This window comes from Somniosus microcephalus, chromosome 8 (genome assembly GCF_052327205.1).
Source record: "Somniosus microcephalus isolate GS21.2 chromosome 8, FLI_Smic_1.0, whole genome shotgun sequence".
NCBI classification, from domain to species: domain Eukaryota; kingdom Metazoa; phylum Chordata; class Chondrichthyes; order Squaliformes; family Somniosidae; genus Somniosus; species Somniosus microcephalus.
The window spans coordinates 128,904,291-128,923,108 of NC_140994.1; the positions used below are offsets into that span (position 1 = coordinate 128,904,291).

Here is an 18,818-nt window from a genome sequence, read left to right on the forward strand (position 1 = left end):
TCGGGAAGGGTCTGCGCTGGACCTGTCGTCGGTCTCTTACTGCTCGTTGTGGCTGGGGAACCAAGCCCGGCTCTCCACAGCCTCCCCTGCGAAGTTGGATCTCTGCCTGACTGCTGGGCGGTTGTTCTTGGTCGACGCCCGTGTTCCTGGCCTCGACTATTTTTTTTTATGTTGCAGGTAGATTCGAATCGACACTCGTCGCCACTGTTGGATCCGTGGTTCAGCAGACATGCTATTATTAAATAACCACACGGATGCTGTACATTAACAAATAACAGGTCTTTACTGGAGGAGGGTAGTCTCTAGACTGGGGGTACAGAGGCATGCGCAAAGCTTATATACCGGTGTGGTCACTGCCGGTACTACAGTATACAGAAGCTGTAAAAGTAGTTCTGACTTAAAGGCACATACACTACAGTTATGACTCTGACTCTATAAGATGGGGTTTGTAACATAGCAGGGAGACGTTGAATGCGCTTGTATGTAAAATTGTTTTGCAATGCCGCAAACCGAGTTATTTTTCTGTTATTATTGGATGCTAGATTGTTGGGAGCCCTAACAACAGCATAACATAAGAGGAGCACGTGATATCAGAAGTGCTGAATGACTAAAGTGGACAAGTGAAAAGGAAGTAAATAACTGAAAGAAAAGATGTGCTAAAAATAAAAGATATTAAAATAGTTATAGATTAGTTGTACTCTCCACTTAGCCCTTTGGTGACTGGAAGTTCTGCAGAAATTTTGCAAAATTTTAAGCAGTAACTGGAGTTCCAAAAAACAGAATGGAAAAATTAAGATTTGCCCGCATCTTATCGGAGCAGTAGTAGATATTTACAATAGTGCTTTCAACTTTGAGGAAGGGGAGAATTTGGCACTGAATGCAGCAGTTTGAGAAATAACACATAATGGGGCCATTAACAGGCACAATCTTTTCACGTGTACAGAATCCAGTGGTCAGTGTGTAACTGAATTAAAATTAAGACCTGTGAATTTTGTGAACTGACAGAATGACTAACAAGCGGCAAAATAATTTGTGGAAAGCCCAATAATTCTCTGAGGGAAAGACTGTCGATGGAGTAAGGCACCATCTTAAGATACATATGGCAGCAGGAACAATAAATGACCAGGCCAGAGAGCAGCACGGTGAGGACAATGGTGCTGATCAGGCCGCAGTTCAGAATTGGGCTTGAGGGACAATCAAATCTGTTGAAGCTAAAGGAGACGGAGGAAAGAGAAAATTGTGCAGATGATTATAGAAAGCAGAATAGAGCCAAAAGCTTTTGGAACCGGTTCTGGGGGAGGTGGGACCAGTACAAACTGGACGGTTTACACCTGGGCGGGACCGGGGCCGATGTCCTAGGGGGAATGTTTGCTAGTGCTGTTGGGGAGAGTTTAAACTAAAATGGCAGGGGGTTGGGAACCTGTGCAGGGAGACAGAGGAAAAGAAAGCAAGGATAGAAACAAAAGACAGGAAGGAGAAAAGCAAAAGTGGAAAGCAGAGAAATCAAGTGTGTAAATCAAACATGGCCACAGAAAACAATAATTCTAAAAGGTCGAAGAGTGTTAAAAAAACAAGTCTGAAGGCTTTGTGTCTTAATGCAAGGAGCATTCATAATAAGGTGGATGAATTAGCTGCGCAAATAGATGTAAACAGTATGATATAATTGGGATTACGGAGACATGGCTCCAGGGTGACCAAGGCTGGGAATTCAACATCCAGGGGTATTCAATATTCAGGAAGGACAGGCAAAAAGGAAAAGGAGGTGGGGTAGCATTGCTGGTTAAAGAGGAGATTAACACAATAGTAAGGAAGGATATTAGCGCTGATGATGTGGAATCTGTATGGGTAGAGCTGAGAAATACCAAGGGCAGAAAACATTAGTGAGAGTTGTATACAGACCCCCAAACAGTAATGCTGAGGTTGGGGATGGTATTAAATGGGAAATTAGAGATGCGTGCAATAAGGGCACAGCAGTTATCATGGGTGACTTTAATCTACATATAGATTGGGCTAACCAAATTAGTAACAATACTGTGGAGGAGGAATTCCTAGAGTGTATACGGGATGGTTTCCTGGACCAATATGTCGAGGAACCAACTAGAGATCAGGCCATCTTAGACTGGGTATTATGTAATAAGAAAGGATTACTTAGCAATGTTGTTGTGCGAGGTCCCTTGTGTTGGAGCGATCATAACATAATAGAATTCTTCATTAAAATGGAGAGTGAAGTCGTTGACTCAGAGACTAGGGTCCTGAATTTAAATAAGGGAAACTACAATGGCATGATGCGCGAGTTGGCTAGGATGGATTGGGGAACGTTACTTAAAGGGTTGACGGTGGATAGGCACAGGCAAACATTTAAAGATCACATGGATGGACTACAGAATTTGTTCATCCCTGTTTGGCATAAAAATAAAACAAAAAAGGTGACTCAACCGTGGCTTACAAGGGAAATTAGGGATAGCATAAGATCCAAGGAGAGGACATATAAATTGGCCAGAAAAAGCAGCAAACCTGAGGATTGGGAGCAGTTTAGGATTCAGCAAAGGAGGACAAAGGGATTAATTAAGAGGGGAAAAATAGAATATGAGAGTAAGCTTGCAGGGAACATAAAAACTGACTGTAAAAGCTTCTTTAGATATGTGAAAAGAAAAAGATTGGTGAAGTCAAGCATAGGTCCCTTGCAGTCAGAATCAGGGGAATTTATAATGGGGAACAAAGAAATGGTACACCAATTAAATACATACTTTGGTTCTGTCTTAACAAAGGAGGACACAAATAACCTTCCAGAGATGTCAGGGAACATAGGGTCTAATGAGGGGGAGGAATTGAATGAAATCAGTATTTGTAGGGAAATGGTGTTAGGGAAATTGCCGACATTGAAGGCCGATAAATCCCCAGGGCCTGATAATCTACATCCTAATCTACATTAAGGAAGTGGCCCTAGAAATAGTAGATGCATTGCTGGTCATCTTCCAAAATTCTATAGACTCAAGAATAGTTCCCATGGATTGGAGGGTAGCTAATGTAACCCCACTATTTAAAAAAGGTGGTAGAGAGAAAATGGGGAATTATAGACCGGTAAGCCTGACATTGGTAGTGGGGAAAATGCTAGAGTCCATTATAACAGATGCAATAGCAGAGCACTTGGAAAACAGTGACAGGATCGGACAAAGTCAACATGGATTTACAAAAGGTAAATCGTGCTTGACTAATCTACTGGAATTTTTTGAGGATGTAACTGGTAGAATAGATTGGCACTCCATCCACCACCTTCAACATTCACTCCCTCCACCACCGGCGCACTGTGGCTGCAGTGTGTACCATCTACAAGATGCACTGCAGCAACTCGCCAAAGCTCCTTCAACAGCACCTTCCAAACCCGCGACCTCTACCACTTAGAAGGACAAGGGCAGCAGACACATGGGAACATCACCACCTACAAGTTCCCCTCCAAGCCACACACCATCCTGACTTGGACCTGTATCGCCGTTCCTTCACTGTCGCTGGGCCAAAATCCTGGAACTCCCTTCCTAACAGCATTGTGGGTGTACCTACACCATATGGACTGCAGCGGTTCAAGAAGGCGGCTCACCACCATCTTCTCAAGGGCAATTAGGGATGGGCACTAAATGCAGGCCTAGCCAGTGATGCCCACATCCCATCAATGAATAAAAAAAAACAAGGATGACTTGCTTCCACATTAAAAATGAGTTCTCAGGTGACTGATGAGTCCAATGCGGGACCTGCAGTCTCTGTCACAGGTGGGGCAGACGGTGGTTGAAGGGGCGGGTGGGTGGGGTGCTTGGGTTGAGGTGCGCTCCTTGCGCTGCCTGCGCTTGGCTTCCGCTTGCTCCCGGCGAAGAGACTTGAGGTGTTCGGCGCCTTCCCAGATGCTTCTCCTCCACTTTGTGCAGTCTTGGGCCACGAATTCCCAGGTGTCGATGAGGATGTTACATTTTTTCAAGGAGGCTTTGAGGGTGTCCTTGAAGCGTTTCCTCTGCCCACCTGGGGCTCTCTTGCCATGTTGGAGTTCCGAGTAGAGCGCTTGTTTAGCTTAGAGAATTGCTCTCATCAGTCTGTGTAGCATTCGGTACAATAGTGTAGTGGTTATGTTACTGTCCTAATAATCCAGCAACATGATTTTAAATCCTACCACAGCAGTTTGAAAATTTAAATTCAGTTAAAAATACAAAGCTGGTATCGGAAAAAAAGTGACCATGAAGCTGTTGGATTGTTGTAATAACAAAACTGGTTTACGAATGACTTTTAGGGAAGGAAACCTGCTGACCTTTACCCGGTCTGGCCTATATGTGACTCCAGTCCCACACCAGCATGGTTGACTCTTAACACACCTGCAGCGGTTCAGGAAGAAGGCCCACCATCACCTTCCCAGAGTAACTAGGGATGCCAGCCTTGCCTGCGATACTCACTTCCTGAGAATGAATAATAAAAAATAAATTGCCATTGACAATCTCATTAAAGTACTGACCAGGAAAAAATTCTTCAGCAACATATATGTGTTCTTGCTTATACCAAGCAGCTCTTCTGGGATTCCACTCAACCTGCACTATGCACGCAGTTAGCACTGAGCTTACGTGGGACCTCTTCTTCAAAAAGTCGTGGCATGTTCTGCTTTCCGTGGTGAGGGATCCACTTTGGTTATATGCAGTCAGCATTGATAACATGCTGTTCCTCCCTTAATTCACAGGTGTTTGTGACGGTGCTTTCAGCATGATTTTTGACTGGGTCTATCAGCGTGAGAATTCCGATGGCACTGTAACTTACCACTTCAATACATACTTCTTCAGGAAGGGCTGGTACTGGATGTATGAGAACAGGAGCAACAGGACACGCTACGGAGATCCAATTCCTATCTCCACAGGATGGCGAAATCTCCCTGATTCAGATATAGATGCGTTTGTTCATATCTGGACATGGAGTAGCAATCTTGAGGAGAAGAGAGATGCACAGTACTTCTTCAAAGGTAAAATACATCTTGGTCACTGTTTATAGGAAGGTTTGGTTAAAGGGGACGATTACAATTCCGCCCCCCCAACCCCCAGTTGCCTTAATGATAAATGCATTGCCAGATGTGAAATTGAATGATTCGGGCTAGAAAGATCCCAAGTTCCATTCTCTAGGCTGTGCTGAGTTAGCTAAATTCAACAAGTTGCTACGATTGACCTCAGCTCCAGCTCCCAATCACTATCCAAGCAAGAACTTGCATTTGTACAGCACCTTTCACGATCGCAGGATGTCCCAAAGTGCTTTACAGCCAATGAAGTACCTCTTTACACTGCAATCAGTGTTGTAATGTAGGAAAAGAATCAACCAATTTATACACAGCAAGGTCCCACAAACACCAATGAGGTAATGACCAGAAAATCTGTTTTAGGTGTTGGTTGAGAGATAAAAGTTGTCCAAGAGGACTTCCCTGCTCCTCTTCAATATAGTACCCTGGGATCTTTTACGTCCACCTGACGGGGCAGACAGAGTCTCAGGTTAACGTCTCATCCAAAAGACGTCACCTCTGACAGTGCAGCACTCCCTCAATACTGAGCTGAAGTGGCAGCCTGAATTATGTGCTGAAGTCTCTGGGGTGGGATTTGAACCCAAATCCTTCTAACTCAAAGGTGAGAGTGTTCGCACTGAGCCATATCTTGCACTCAAAGTAAATGAAGTGGCTCTTGCTGGGAAGTGTATGTCTGTGGAGGACAAGGTCGAGCACATTTGTGATATCCTCTACAGTCAAACAAGCCACCAACTCTGATTGTCTACACTTACATATGAAGAATGGTGACTTCAGCGAAGTCCCAGGTGAGGTGCCCACCTCCGCACCTTTAGGGTAGAAGAGAGGACCTTCGTACGATAGTAAATGGAACGTGGGAGTGTGTCCCTTTGGGCTAGATATAAATACGATGGATTCTTGAAATGAATGCTGCGGTCAGTTAGCGATCTGAAGCCTGGCTTTGTTTGACTGACAGGTCAATTAGGAGTTTGTCGACAGGTGTGTAGAGAAATGTGCAGCAAATTAATATTGCTTTGCACCTGCAAGAGAGTCAGGTACAGGAGGTGAAAGATGAAAATTAAGTCTAATTGTCAGAATCATTGGTTTAAAAAAGGCAAAACTTTCTCACATTTACACCCAGCTTGGAACCGTTCAATTGTTTTTAACTTACATTTCCATTGTCTACTTAAGCTGGCAAGAGCAAGGAACTCAATCATGTGGAAAGAATGCTCCAGTTAGGTGTAGATTAATTAAATACGCCCAATAAATTTGACCAGGTTAGAATACATTTGGCAATGATTGTGACTGAGAAATTTTACTGAGAAATGTTTGGAAAGGAAGGGTTACACAAAAAATTTGCAGGATGTTATAAATAATTTAGCTTTATAAATAGAAGCATAGGGTACAAAAGCAAGGAAGTTATGCTAAACCATTATAAAACACTGGTTAGGCCTCAGTTGGAGTGTTGTGTCCAATTCTGGGCACCACGCTTTAGGAAGGATGTCAAGGCCTCAGAGAGGGGGCAGAGGAGATTTACTGAAAGGGAATTGCATATATACTTGAAACTGAAAAATTTGCAGGGCTGTGGGGAAAGAGCGAGGGAGTGGGACTAATTGGCACAATGGGTCGAATGGCTTCCTTTTGTGCTGTAAGATTCTCTGATTGTATTCTATGATTCTAAGTGTGTGGCAGTGCACGCTACAGGCAAGACTTTTAATATATGACTAACAGATCTCCCCTGCTGTTGCTCATTGTGAGTTTGAGGATATGCTGTTTTATAACATAAAGAACTAGGAGCAGGAATAGGCCACTTGGCCCCTCGAGCCTGTTCCGCCATTCAATAAGATAATGGCTGACCTTGGGCTCAAAGCCACTTCCCTGCCCGCTCCCCATAACCCTTCACTCCCTTATCTTGTAAAAATCTGTCTATCTCCACCTTAAATGTATTTAATGACCCAGCCTCCACAGCTCTCTGGGGCAGAGAATTCCACAGATTAACGACCCTCTGAGAGAAGAAATTCCTCCTCATCTCAGTTTTAAAAGGGCGACCCTTTATTCTAAAACTGTGCCACCGAGTTCTAGATTTCCCCACGAGGGGAAACATCCTCTCTGCATCTACCTTGTCGAGCCCCCTAAGTATCTTATGTTTCAATAAGATCACCTCTCATTCTTCAAAATTCCAATGAGTATAGGCCCAACCTGCTCAACCTTTCTTCATAAGTCAACCTCCCCATCTCAGGAATCAACCGTGTGAATCGTCTCTGAACTGCCTCCAATGCAAGTACAGGAAGCTTTGTGTTATCCGGAGGCTAAATGTCCGGCAAGCTCGAGCCACCGGCAAAAATCAGGAGCCGTTTTGTTAGGTTTTTTTTCTTCTCGTGGCTTTTTTTTCAACAGTCAGGCTCTGCAAAGTCTCTGTAGCTTAGCAACAGCTTCAGAGAGACGCTTCCAAAGTACGGGCTGACTGTTTAGAAGCTGTTGCTAAGCAACAGTGTTTGTTGTCAGATACGGAGATGAAAAGCTCCGTATGCTTCAACATTAACGCTGGTGTGTCCGGCAGTTTTGAGGGAACGGCAACAGCTCAGTCCCGTCGGTGCCGGATAGCACAAAGTTTCCTGTATATCCTTCCTTAAATAAGGAGACCAAAACTGTACACAGTACTCAAGGTGTGGTCTCACCAATACCCTGTACAGTTGTAGCAGGACTTCCCTGCTTTTATACTCCAGCCCTCTTGCAATAAAGGCCAACATTCCATTTGCCTTTTTGATTACTTAATAATAGGGGTTTATCAACAAACTGTGATAGGAAAAGTGTTACAGGAAATGAGTGTGACATTAACAGGATGTGCATGCTACATGCAAGGCTCTTAATATATTATAAACTAGCAGATCACCCCGGCATTGCTCGTGGTGAATCCTGTGATTCCTGATCTCTTTCTCCTACCTGATATGTCTGTTTTCTGTGATGTCTGTTTCTTTCTTTCATAATCTATTCTCCGTCTCCCTCTATCTCCTTCTGTCGGATAAGATGTTAAACCGAGACCCAGTCTGCCCTCTCAGGTGGACGTAAAAGATGCCATAGCACAATTTTGAAGAAGAACAGGGGAGTCCTGGCCAACTTTATACTCGACCAACATCACTAAAAGATTATCTGATCAATATCACATTGCTATTTGTGGGACCTTGCTGTGCACAAATTGGCTGCCGCATTTCCTACATTACAACAGTGACTACACTTTAAAAAGTACGTCATTGGCTGCAAGGTGCTTGGGGACGACCTGAGGTCATGAAAGGCGCTATAGAGATGCCAAGTCTTTTTTTTCTTCTTTTTTAAAATGATTACTTATCTTGCAGTGCAGGCCTCCCACCAGTAGGTGACACTGTTGCCCCCTTTATCTCCCAGCCAACCCAGCCCCCATCCTGGCCCATATCATTATTTGTGGGTGCGCAGCTCATCCTCAGCTTGTGGACCAATTCTCGACTGTGCCTAACCTTTTGCTTGCCCTCTCATTCTCCCTGGCATGGCCTGCCACCCCCCTCAGCCTTTCTCAGGCCTTCTCCACCACTTTTTCTGGTTGTGCTGGCCAGTCCTGCTCTCAGCTGCAAGCCTGAATCAACACTGACTCTTGTACTTCTCAAGTCAGCCTTCCTGCTCCAAGCTCGATGTCCACCTGAACCGTCACCTTTCTTCCTGGCCTCATCACGCAAGCTCTAACCCCCACCCCGCAACCACCACTGTAGTCCGCTACAGATATTCCACACAAACATAAGGAGGACCCACAGCCAGTGAGACTTAGAAAGGAGAAGAGCGAGCAACAGAAAAAGGATCTGATTGGCATTCTGCTGGAGAGTGTATCGTTATACTGTAAACAGAGATTATCTCACTGGTATCACTTTGTGCAAAACTTTTCTTTGTCCTTAAAAGACTGTTTGAAAGACAGGTATAAAAAGCAATTAAAAAGGCTAATGGATTGTTGGTCTTTATCTCAAGGAGGCTGGAATACAAATTGAGGGAAGTTATGCTTCAGCTGTACAGAGCCTTGATCAGACCCCATCTGGAGTACTGCATTCAGTCTGAGCACTGCACCTCAGGAAAGATGTATTGGCCTTGGAGGGGGTGCAGCACAGATTGATACCGGGGCGTAGAGGGTTAAATTATGAGGACAGGTCGCACCAACTTGGCTTTATTCTCTTGAGTAGTGGAAATCTGAACTCTCTTCCCCAAAAGGCTGTGGATGCTGGGGGTCAATTGGAGCCTTCAAGACTGAGATCGATAGATTTTTGTTAGATAAGGGTAACAAGGGATATGGAGCTAAGGCAGGTAAATGGCGTTGAGGTGCAGATCACATAATAAAGGATCAATCACACTAATAGGCATAGTCTACAGACCACCTAATAGTGGAAGGGAGGTGGAGGAAGAAATATGCAGACAAATTAGGGAAATGAATAAAAAACATAGAATAATAATCATGGGGGATTTCAACTACCCCGACACTAATTGGACAGAAGAGGTAGGTAATGGGGATAAGGGAATAGAGTTCCTACAATGTCTACAGGACTCCTTTCTAACCCAATATGTAAAAAACTCAACAAGGGAGGATTCGCTATTAGATCCAGTAATGAGGAATGAACCAGAGCAGATAAGAGAAATAAAAGTAGGGGAACATATAGGCAGTAGTGACCATAATATAATGCGCTTTAAGATGATAATTGAGAAGGACATATATATGACGAAAACCAAGTTAATAGATTGGAGAAAAGCTGATTTTGAGGGGCTGAGAATAGAACTTGGGAAAAGAAAATGGGCAGCACTGTTGGCAAACAACAATGTAGAACATCAATGGGAAACATTTAAAACAGTGTTTAAGAGAGTGCAGGAAAAATATATTCCGCTAAAAGGAAAGAACATTCTAAACAATAATGAGACTCCATGGATGAATAAAGCCATAAGGGGACAATTGAGGGTAAGGAAAGAGGCATACATTAAGTACACAGACAGCTGGGGAATGCATGATAAGAGAGAATACGAAAAGATTAGGAGAAAAGTCAAAAAAACAAGTAGGGAGGCAAAGAGGAACTATGAAATCAAATTATCAAGGAACATAAAACAAAATAGTAAAATATTTTATAGGCACATCAATAAAAAAAGGAAGGTTGGGATGGGAATAGGGCCATTAAGGGATAGACAGAATAATACCACCGGTAATGATAGAGAGATAGCAGAAATATTAAATAATTATTTTGCTTCAGTATTTACCAGGGAGATAGAACAGGTGGACATGACATTGGATGATAAGATTAGTAATGAAATGCACTTAAAAGGGGATATATTAAAAAAACTAATCAAACTCAAAGAGGATAAAACCCCTGGTCTGGATGGATTGCATCCATGCATTTTAAAAGAATTTAGGGAAGAGACAGCAGAGCCATTACTACATATTTAATAATTCGTTAGAAAAAGGTGTAGTGCCAGAGGACTGGCAGATAGCTAATGTAATACCGATATTCAAGAAGGGGGATAGAACATGTCCAGGAAATTATAGACCAGTCAGCTTAACATCGGTGGTAGGAAAAATAATGGAATCCCTACAAAAGGAGAAAAAAGAAGAACATCTAGAAACCAAAATAATAATGAATAGTCAGCATGGATTTCAAAAGGGAAAGTCTTGCTTGACCAACCTTATTGAATTTTTTGAAGAGGTAACAGAGAGAGTAGGCAATGGTAATGCAGGAGATGTAACTTATCTGGATTTTTAAAAGGCCTTCGATAAGGTACCCCATAATAGACTGATGAACAAAGTCAGAGAATGCGGAGTCAGGGGACAAATAGCAGAATGGATTGCTGGCTGGCTTCAGGACAGAAAGCAGAGAGTAGGAGTAAAAGGTAGCTATTCACAGTGGCAGAAGGTGGGAGTGGTGTTCCACAAGGATCAGTGCTGGGACCACTGCTGTTCACAATTTACATTAACGATTTAGACTTTGGAATTAAAAACACAATTTCCAACTTTGTAGATGACACCAAATTAGGGAGGATAGTCAATACTGAGGAGGACTGCAACAACTTACAGGACGACATTAATAAACTTGCAGAATGGGCATATAATTGGCAAATGAAGTTCAACACAGATAAATGTGAGGTATTACATTTTGGTAGGAAGAATAGGGAGGCCACTTATCACTTGGAGCATACGAGTCTAGGTGGGGTAGAGGAACAAAGGGATCACAGAGTACAAATAAACAAATCACTAAAAGTTGCGATGCAGGTTAGCAAGGCCATTTAAAAAAAAAAGCAAACCAAGCACTAGGGTTTATTTCTAGAGGTATAGAATTGAAAAGTAGGGAAGTTATGCTAAACCTGTATCGAACCTTGGTTAGACCACACTTAGAGTACTGCGTAGAGTTCTGGTCGCCATATTATAAAAAGGATATAGAGGCACTGGTGAGGGTGCAGAGAAGATTTACAAGGATGATACCAGAAATGCGAGGGTACACACATCAGGAAAGGATGAACAGGCTGGGTCTCTTTTCTCTTGAAAAAAGAAGGCTGAGGGGTGACCTAATAGAGGTCTTTAAAATTATGAAAAATTTTGATAGAGTGGATACAGAGAGAATGTTTCCACTTGTGGGGAAGAGCATAACTAGAGGCCATCAATATAAGATAGTCACCAAGAAATCCAATAGGGAATTCAGAAGAAACTTCTTTACCCAAAGAGTAGTGAGAATGTGGAACTCGCTACCACAGGGAGTGGTTGAAGCGAATAGTATAAGATGCATTTAAGGGGAGGCTAGACAAGCATATGAGGGAGAAGGGAATAGAGGGTTATGCTGATAGATTTAGATGAGGAAAGATTGGAGGAGGCTCATGTGGAGCATAAATGCCAGCATGGACTGGTTGTGCCGTATATCCTATGTAATGATCTGATTGAATGGCTGAACAGGCTCGAGGGGCTGAATAGCCTACTCCTGGTCCTAATGTTCCTATGGTAACGAGGCATCAGCCTCCTGACTGAAATGGATGAAGCTGCTGTGGGACATATGGCCTCTCCATTTAGGCAACATCAGCAGTGCATCTGAGGAGAGGAGGAGCCTGGGGCGTGGGCAAGGACTTTGAGCATTGGCCATCTTTAATTATGCCCATCTCATTTGCAGGGACGCAGTATTGGCACTATGACCCCATTAATGATATGGCTTTTACTCAAGATGCACATGGCAACAGCTATCCCAAGCTCATTAGTGAAGGGTTTCCCGGTGCTCCCAGCCCGATAGACACGGCTTATTTTGACAGAAGAGACCAGAATATTTATTTCTTCAGGGGCGATGAGGTAAGCTTGGCTATCATGTTTATACACTGTGTTCACTTCACCCATAAACTGCAATTCATACATGTCAAAGTTCAGAAGTTGAAGCTATAATTCACTTATAAACCCACGTATAAAACCAAGAATGTAGGTCCTGGAGGTTTAAAGTGCGAGCGGGCCACATTCCACAGGAGACATTGCAATTGATGGTACTGGAGCTCAATCCAGAGAGGACTCTAGCCTGCTCCTGCTCTAGACTCCCAGGTGTTGCACATCTTTCTGAGGTTTCAGAGCTCCCTCTCCCCTTTCTCAAACTCCTGGTCTCCTGCCCTACCTTTCAGGATTGTGGTCTCTCACTCACTTAGACTCAAGGTCTGTCTCTCCCCTCTCTCAAACTCTCAGTTTATCTAGGTCTTCTCTCAGTCTATCACACCCCTCTCTCAGACTCTCAATTCCCTCTCTCAGTCTATCTGTCCCCGCTCTCAGTCTATCCATCCCCTCTCTCAGTTTATCTGTCCCCTCTCTTGCAATAGTATCGTGGGATCTTTTACATCCACCTGAGAGGGCAGAACAGGGACTCGGTTTAGCATCTCATCCGAAAAATGGCACCTCTGACAGTGCAGTACTCCCTCAGTACTGCACTGGAGTGTCGGCCTAGATTATGTGCTCAAGTCCCTGGAGTGGGTCTTGAACTCACAACCTTCTGACCCAGAAATGAGAGTGTTACCGACTGAGCCACAGCTGACACCTATCCACCAATAATAAATCATCTCCTTCAGAAAACAAGAAAAATAGGAAGGGAGGGGGGGAGGGGGACAGGGAAGTGGGCCGGAAAATACTGTGGGTGCCTCAACTTCAAAGCGACAGGGTGTGAACCCAACGTCCGTGTAATAAAACTAGCCTGTTTTTTCCGATCCATCGCACATGTTAACCCTTTTGTTGCATTTCTACAGGTGACCGCCTTCACCATCGATCTTAACCAGAAGGTTAATGGGTTTCCCAAAAAGATCGTGGACTTCTTCCCGCCAGTAGTGGCCGGCGACCATCCCGTGGGGAACCTGGACGCCGCCTTTTACTCCTACATGCACCGCGCACTCTTCTTCATGAAGGAGCAGTATTCCTGGAAGGTGGTGAGCGAAGTGGAGCGCCAAGTCAATCCCGCACTGCCGGCCAGGGGCTTGCACGGCCGCAGTAGGGTGTCCGAGCGATGGTTCGACATCTGCGACGTCCACTCGTCGATGCTCAGCGTGTCGTCCAGTTAAGGATTACACGTGTTGTGCATTCAGGATATAACATCGTTGTTGTAGGCGACCGTACTGTACTTACACTGAAGGCAGAAGTGTGGGGGTGAGCGCCGTGGGAGCTAACTGAATGGATTGTACGTGTATTTTGTAAATAGGTTCTGGACATCAAAGTTTTTGTCAAATACAGTTTTAGTTAAATGGGAGGTGGGGATATTTTGTTGGTTTTTAATGTAGCCCTGTTTCCTGGTCTCTTCAAATTTAGCAATGGGATTGAGCTGTTTGAGATTGTCGCTGCTACCAAACTGTGGTAGTTCTCAGTGTCACCATCAGGTCCTCTCAGGCCAGCTGCCTCTATTCTGCCCCAACAACATGCTCAGTCCCAGTCTCAGAAATGCACCCCTATCGCAAAAAAAAAAATGGCCCCTCTCACACTAATAATTTACCAAGATTGCCCCAGTCTGGGCTAGGTCTACGAGAATGGTGATCAGTTCGTAGGCAGCGTTTGGCGTGATGTAACGGAGCACTGGTGAGGACAAAAGTACGGCTTTGGTGAGGTGGCACATCATTGCTGCCCACAACCGTGCTGCAACACTTCCTAACAGGTATCAGTCCACAGTGAGAACGAACCTAAAAAGGGCAATAAACTAGCTGGAAAAGACAAAGTTAAACAACTGCTTTAAAAAAAATTACCATTCATTTTTGTATATGTAAGTACAATATGTATTGCGGACCCGTGTTTAAAGAAAATACCCCCCTTCGTTGCTGCTGATCTCACTCACTATGCCAGTGCTCCTGTTTGCTGGCCCATGTCAAATCTTGTCTGATAATGCTCCCGTGAAGCGCCTTGGGAAGTTTTACTATGTTAAAGGCGCTGTATAAATACAAGTTGTTGTTGTGAAATTTGATGAGTCACTCTGTGTACTCGGAGCATTCTGATTGTTTTAGATGTTTGCCAAGTTTTTCTTTTCCTTTTTTCATCAGTCGTGGATATAGCCTGGGGCCCCCCTGCGACCTCCAGCCCTGTCACATAGGAACATTAGGAACAGGAGTAGGCTATTCAGCCCCCTTGGGTCTGCTCTGTTATTCAGTTAGATCATGGCTGATCTGCCCCTCAACTCCATTTATCTGACATTGCTGCAGATCCTGTGATACCCTTACCCAATAAAAATCTATCGATCTCAGTCTGGAACGCTCCAAGTGTCCCAGCATCCACAATCTTTTGGGTGGGGGAGGAGGAGGGAGCTGCAGATGTCCACTACCCTGTATGTGACCCTTGAGGGTCACTTCTGGCCCTCTGTAGTCCTGTCTATGTTCATGACCCTCTTTGTTGTGTCATGTTACCAGAGCTGGGATTCAGTAGTGTCTCATCATCTTTTGATGAGTGCTAATAGGGGAAATACCATTAGGAAGTTGAGCAATCCCCACCATCTGTAGAACATGTGAAAGATTGCTGTTCAAACTTTCATTTCTTGTCGGTTTCCAGTGAGGCTTCCCAGCGAGATACAGTTGAAAGCAGGAGTTCACTGCGGTGGCGTGGAATCACGGACGCAGAGCCACAGGACCGTTTTTGGGAGCCGGGCTTGAGATTGTCGCTGCTACCAAACTGTGGTAGTTCTCAGTGTCACCATCAGGTTCTCTCAGGCCAGCTGCCTCTATTCTGCCTCAACAACATGGTCAGTCCTAGCCTCAGAAATGCACCACTATTGCAAAAAAAAATGTCCCCCTCTCACACTAATAATTTACTGAGATTGCCCCAGTCTGGGCTGGGTCTAATCCAAGATCCCATGGTGAAAAGAGAGTGTTGGCAGCCACTGTGCAACCCAGTTCTCAGGATCCATCCTTTTGTGTCCTTCCTATTTTATCAATGGGGCCATGACCAGTGCCTCTCGAAACTCTCCTCTCGTGTTCCTCCAAATATGTCAACCTGCGCACTCTTCCTCCTGCCTCACTACATTGTAGGGTTGATAACTCTGGTTGGACATATTGCTGGAGGTTTCATCACATGATCTCGCGCCTCCAACCGCCCCGTCCAGTCAAACATCTCCAATATTTTTTATAACTAACAAACAAAAGTGTTTCAAAGAAAATGGAAAAAACACAGAATTTTTTTTAATGCCCCATCAATGGATTTTCCCAAATCCCTCCCCCCTTATCTTCCCTTCCCTAAACACACAGGAACCTCACACAGATTGAAATCCATACTCACGGCCTGGGAGACGCGGAGAAACAAGGAACAAGTTGCTGCTTGTGGTGGAGGCCGTCTGTCAGAACACTGTGCTGCCAGATTGACCTGCATTTGACCCTGGCCGCGAGAGGCTGCTCCGCTTCACCAGCTTTTCCTGCTTTTATTTTGACCCCCTTCACTGATTGTGGAGCGCTTTGGGACTTCCTGAGGTCGTGAAAGGCACGATGGAAAATATAAGTCCTTCTTCTTCTACTGCTTCTTCGTGTGTGTTTCTCTCCCCCTTTCCTTCATTCTGCTCCTTGTTGAATGCTGTTCATCTCCAATCTCTTCCAGTTTGATGAAGGATGCACACCCAAAACATTAATTCCTCTGGTCTCTGCTGAGTGTTTCCAGCTCTTTCACTTTACTTTCAGATTGCCAATGTTGGCAGTTTATGTTGCTTTTCATTACTAACTGTCTCCCTTTAGGTGTTGTTCATATAGTTAGGACTCATTAACAGATTTTGCTAGTCAGTTAATCAATTACAGAAGGTAACTCATCTACCTGCCTCAGCTGGCTTTCAATGTGATATGTTGGCCATACATGAGGCCCCAGGTTTGGGCTCTTCTCCCACCAGCGCACCCACAACAACCGAGACTCATCTGTCGATTGGACAGGAGGACCCATCAATCATTGCGCATCCAATCAGGACAGTTTGCACCGAACCGAATTACACTAGTCCATCTGGAAGTTATCTTCATTTGGTAAAACCAGGATGTTAGCTGCCAGAACCAGCAACAACCAAAATGAGAGCTTACGTCACCAAAACCACAATTCACGTCTGAACTAGTTTACACTTTGGATTCCACCGATGAGCTGCCTAGTTTTGGCATCTCCCCATCCAACAAGGGGACTCACCCATAGACCGAACACCCAATGTCAGTGTCAGTTGTGGCTCAGTTGGTAGCACTCTCACCACTGAGTTAGCAGGTCATGGGTTCATGTCCCACTCCAGGGACTTGAGCATGTAAATCCAGGCTGATACTCCAGTACAGTACTGGGGGAGTGCTGCACTGTCAGAGCGTGCCGTCTTTCAGATGAGATGTTAAACTGAGATCCTGTCTACCCTCTTAGGCGGACATAAAAGATCCCATAACACTATTTTGAAGATGAGCAGCAGAGTTATCTTCTGTCCTGGCCAATATTTATCCCTCAACCAACAACACTAAAATAGATGATCTGGTTATTATCTCATTGTTGTTTGTGGGAGTTTGCTGTGTGCAAAATGGCCGCTGCGTTTCCAACATTACAACAGTGACTATACTTCAAAAGTACTTCATTGGCTGTAAAGTGCTTTGGGATGTCCTGAGGTTGTGAAAGGTACGTTTTAAATGCAAGTCTTTCTCTCTAATGCCATGTTGGTGGATTCAACTGGTCGTTTTAATGATTGATGATAGGGGGAAAAAATCACCTCCTAGTGGATCAGTGCAGGAGAAAGATTGGCAGCAGCCAGGGAAGTATCTACAGATCCGAGAACTCCCGCCTCCCCATTCAGGGCGCATTCAAGCTACAATAGTGCCGTCAATCCGTGTTGATGCTACAGTGATATTGTAGCTGCAGCCAGGACCTGACCTGGAGTGAAGAGGAGTGAAACTTCCTTGGAGAGGTTAACTTCGCCCCAGCTCAATCCAGAAACCAGTTCAGGACGATTTACATGCCTCGAGCTTAAAGTCCGCACAAAGCCAAAACTCATTTTGCACAGGCGCTACACATATGCGCCGTATGGTGATGTGTGTGGCATCTCTGAGGGAAGCACGGCTCAGATACAAGAAGGGGGGAAGGAGGGAGAATGAAACTGGTGGATGTTGAGAACATAAAATATCCAATAATTCCTCTTTTGTTTCTTTCAAGAAGAATGGGAGGGTTCAGTTGAACATAGTTTGGTTGATTGACCAATGGCAGTTCCAATGATTCTTGTCGATCTTTGACTGTGCCACTAGATTCTTGGCTCCCTTCAAGGACATTTGTTAAATGTGAAGTTATGTACAATTGCTGAGAATTGAAGATATTTATTTTTGAATCGGTGATGTATTTATACCTTGTGCAGTTTTTTTTTGCTTTTTACTTTTTCATCCAAATTCTATACTTTATAGGCTTGGGGACACATGATGTATCAGAAAATAATTTTATTTTAATATTACTCTGACCTGCTGGTTAATCACTCCAGTTAAAATTGAATGCATTTATGTATCAGACAAATTCATAGCTCCCCATAAAACTCAGCTGGTTAAGGCAATGAGTAACTGAGCTGTACAGTGCAGGAAAAACCCAATGTTCAAACCTTGGCCTGTGCTGTGTTGGCTGTTCTCAGCTAGGATGACAGTAGGGGGGACTGCAATTGGCCTTAGTTTCCCCACGATAGGGAGGGGAAAGGCGATCAACCTTCTCGCTCCTAATCGCTATTCAGTGACCCGTGTGCTGGAAAAGCCCACCTGTGTGGGGCGGGGGGTGGGAGAGGGGCATTGGGTAAGGACAGCATCAGACCTGACTGCAATGGCGCCCCTCACAGTTAAATAGCCTGCTGACACACGCTGTCTAGGCTCACACATGAAGAACGGTCTCCCGGGTAAGGTAGAGGCTGGCAACCGGTACCCATAGAACAATACGCTAGCAAGGGACTCCTGCTCTCAGACGAATAGGAGAGAAGATTGACGGGAAACCAAACCAGCTTCAAATCTGCAAACAGACTGTTTGAGTTCAGGAACTGGGTATAATAGATGGTCGATGTACTTTTAATCTCTGACAAGTGGCACATCTGTCATGCACTGTGTATCTTTATTGTATGGCTGACGTAGAATCCTATAAACGTTTTCTCTGGAAACCATTATGTGGCGTGCATTGTGCTTCTTGTCTTAACTCAGAACTGGTCAGGCTTCAGCTGGAGTACGGTGTCCAATTCTGAGCACCTCACTTTAGGAAGGATGTCAAGGCCTTGGAGAGGGTGCAGAAGAGATTGACTAGAATGGTACCAGGGATGAGAGACTTCAGTTACATGGAAAGACTGGAGAAGCTGGGGTTGTTCTCCTTACAGCAGAGAAAACT

The 18,818-nt window shown here is 44.5% G+C and overlaps 1 protein-coding gene across 1 annotated transcript in view; it reads left to right on the forward strand.

Moving 5' to 3' along the window:
• Positions 1-18,600, forward strand: part of LOC147113785 (matrix metalloproteinase-21-like) — a 42,532-nt gene extending 23,932 nt beyond the window's left edge. The window contains exons 5-7 of the mRNA XM_085995112.1: positions 4,712-4,987; positions 12,160-12,332; positions 13,262-18,600. Of these exons, the coding sequence (XP_085851238.1) occupies positions 4,712-4,987; positions 12,160-12,332; positions 13,262-13,570 (758 nt within the window). The 3' untranslated portion in view covers positions 13,571-18,600. The remainder of the gene's footprint in view (positions 1-4,711; positions 4,988-12,159; positions 12,333-13,261) is intronic.
• Positions 18,601-18,818: the final 218 nt, after the last annotated feature.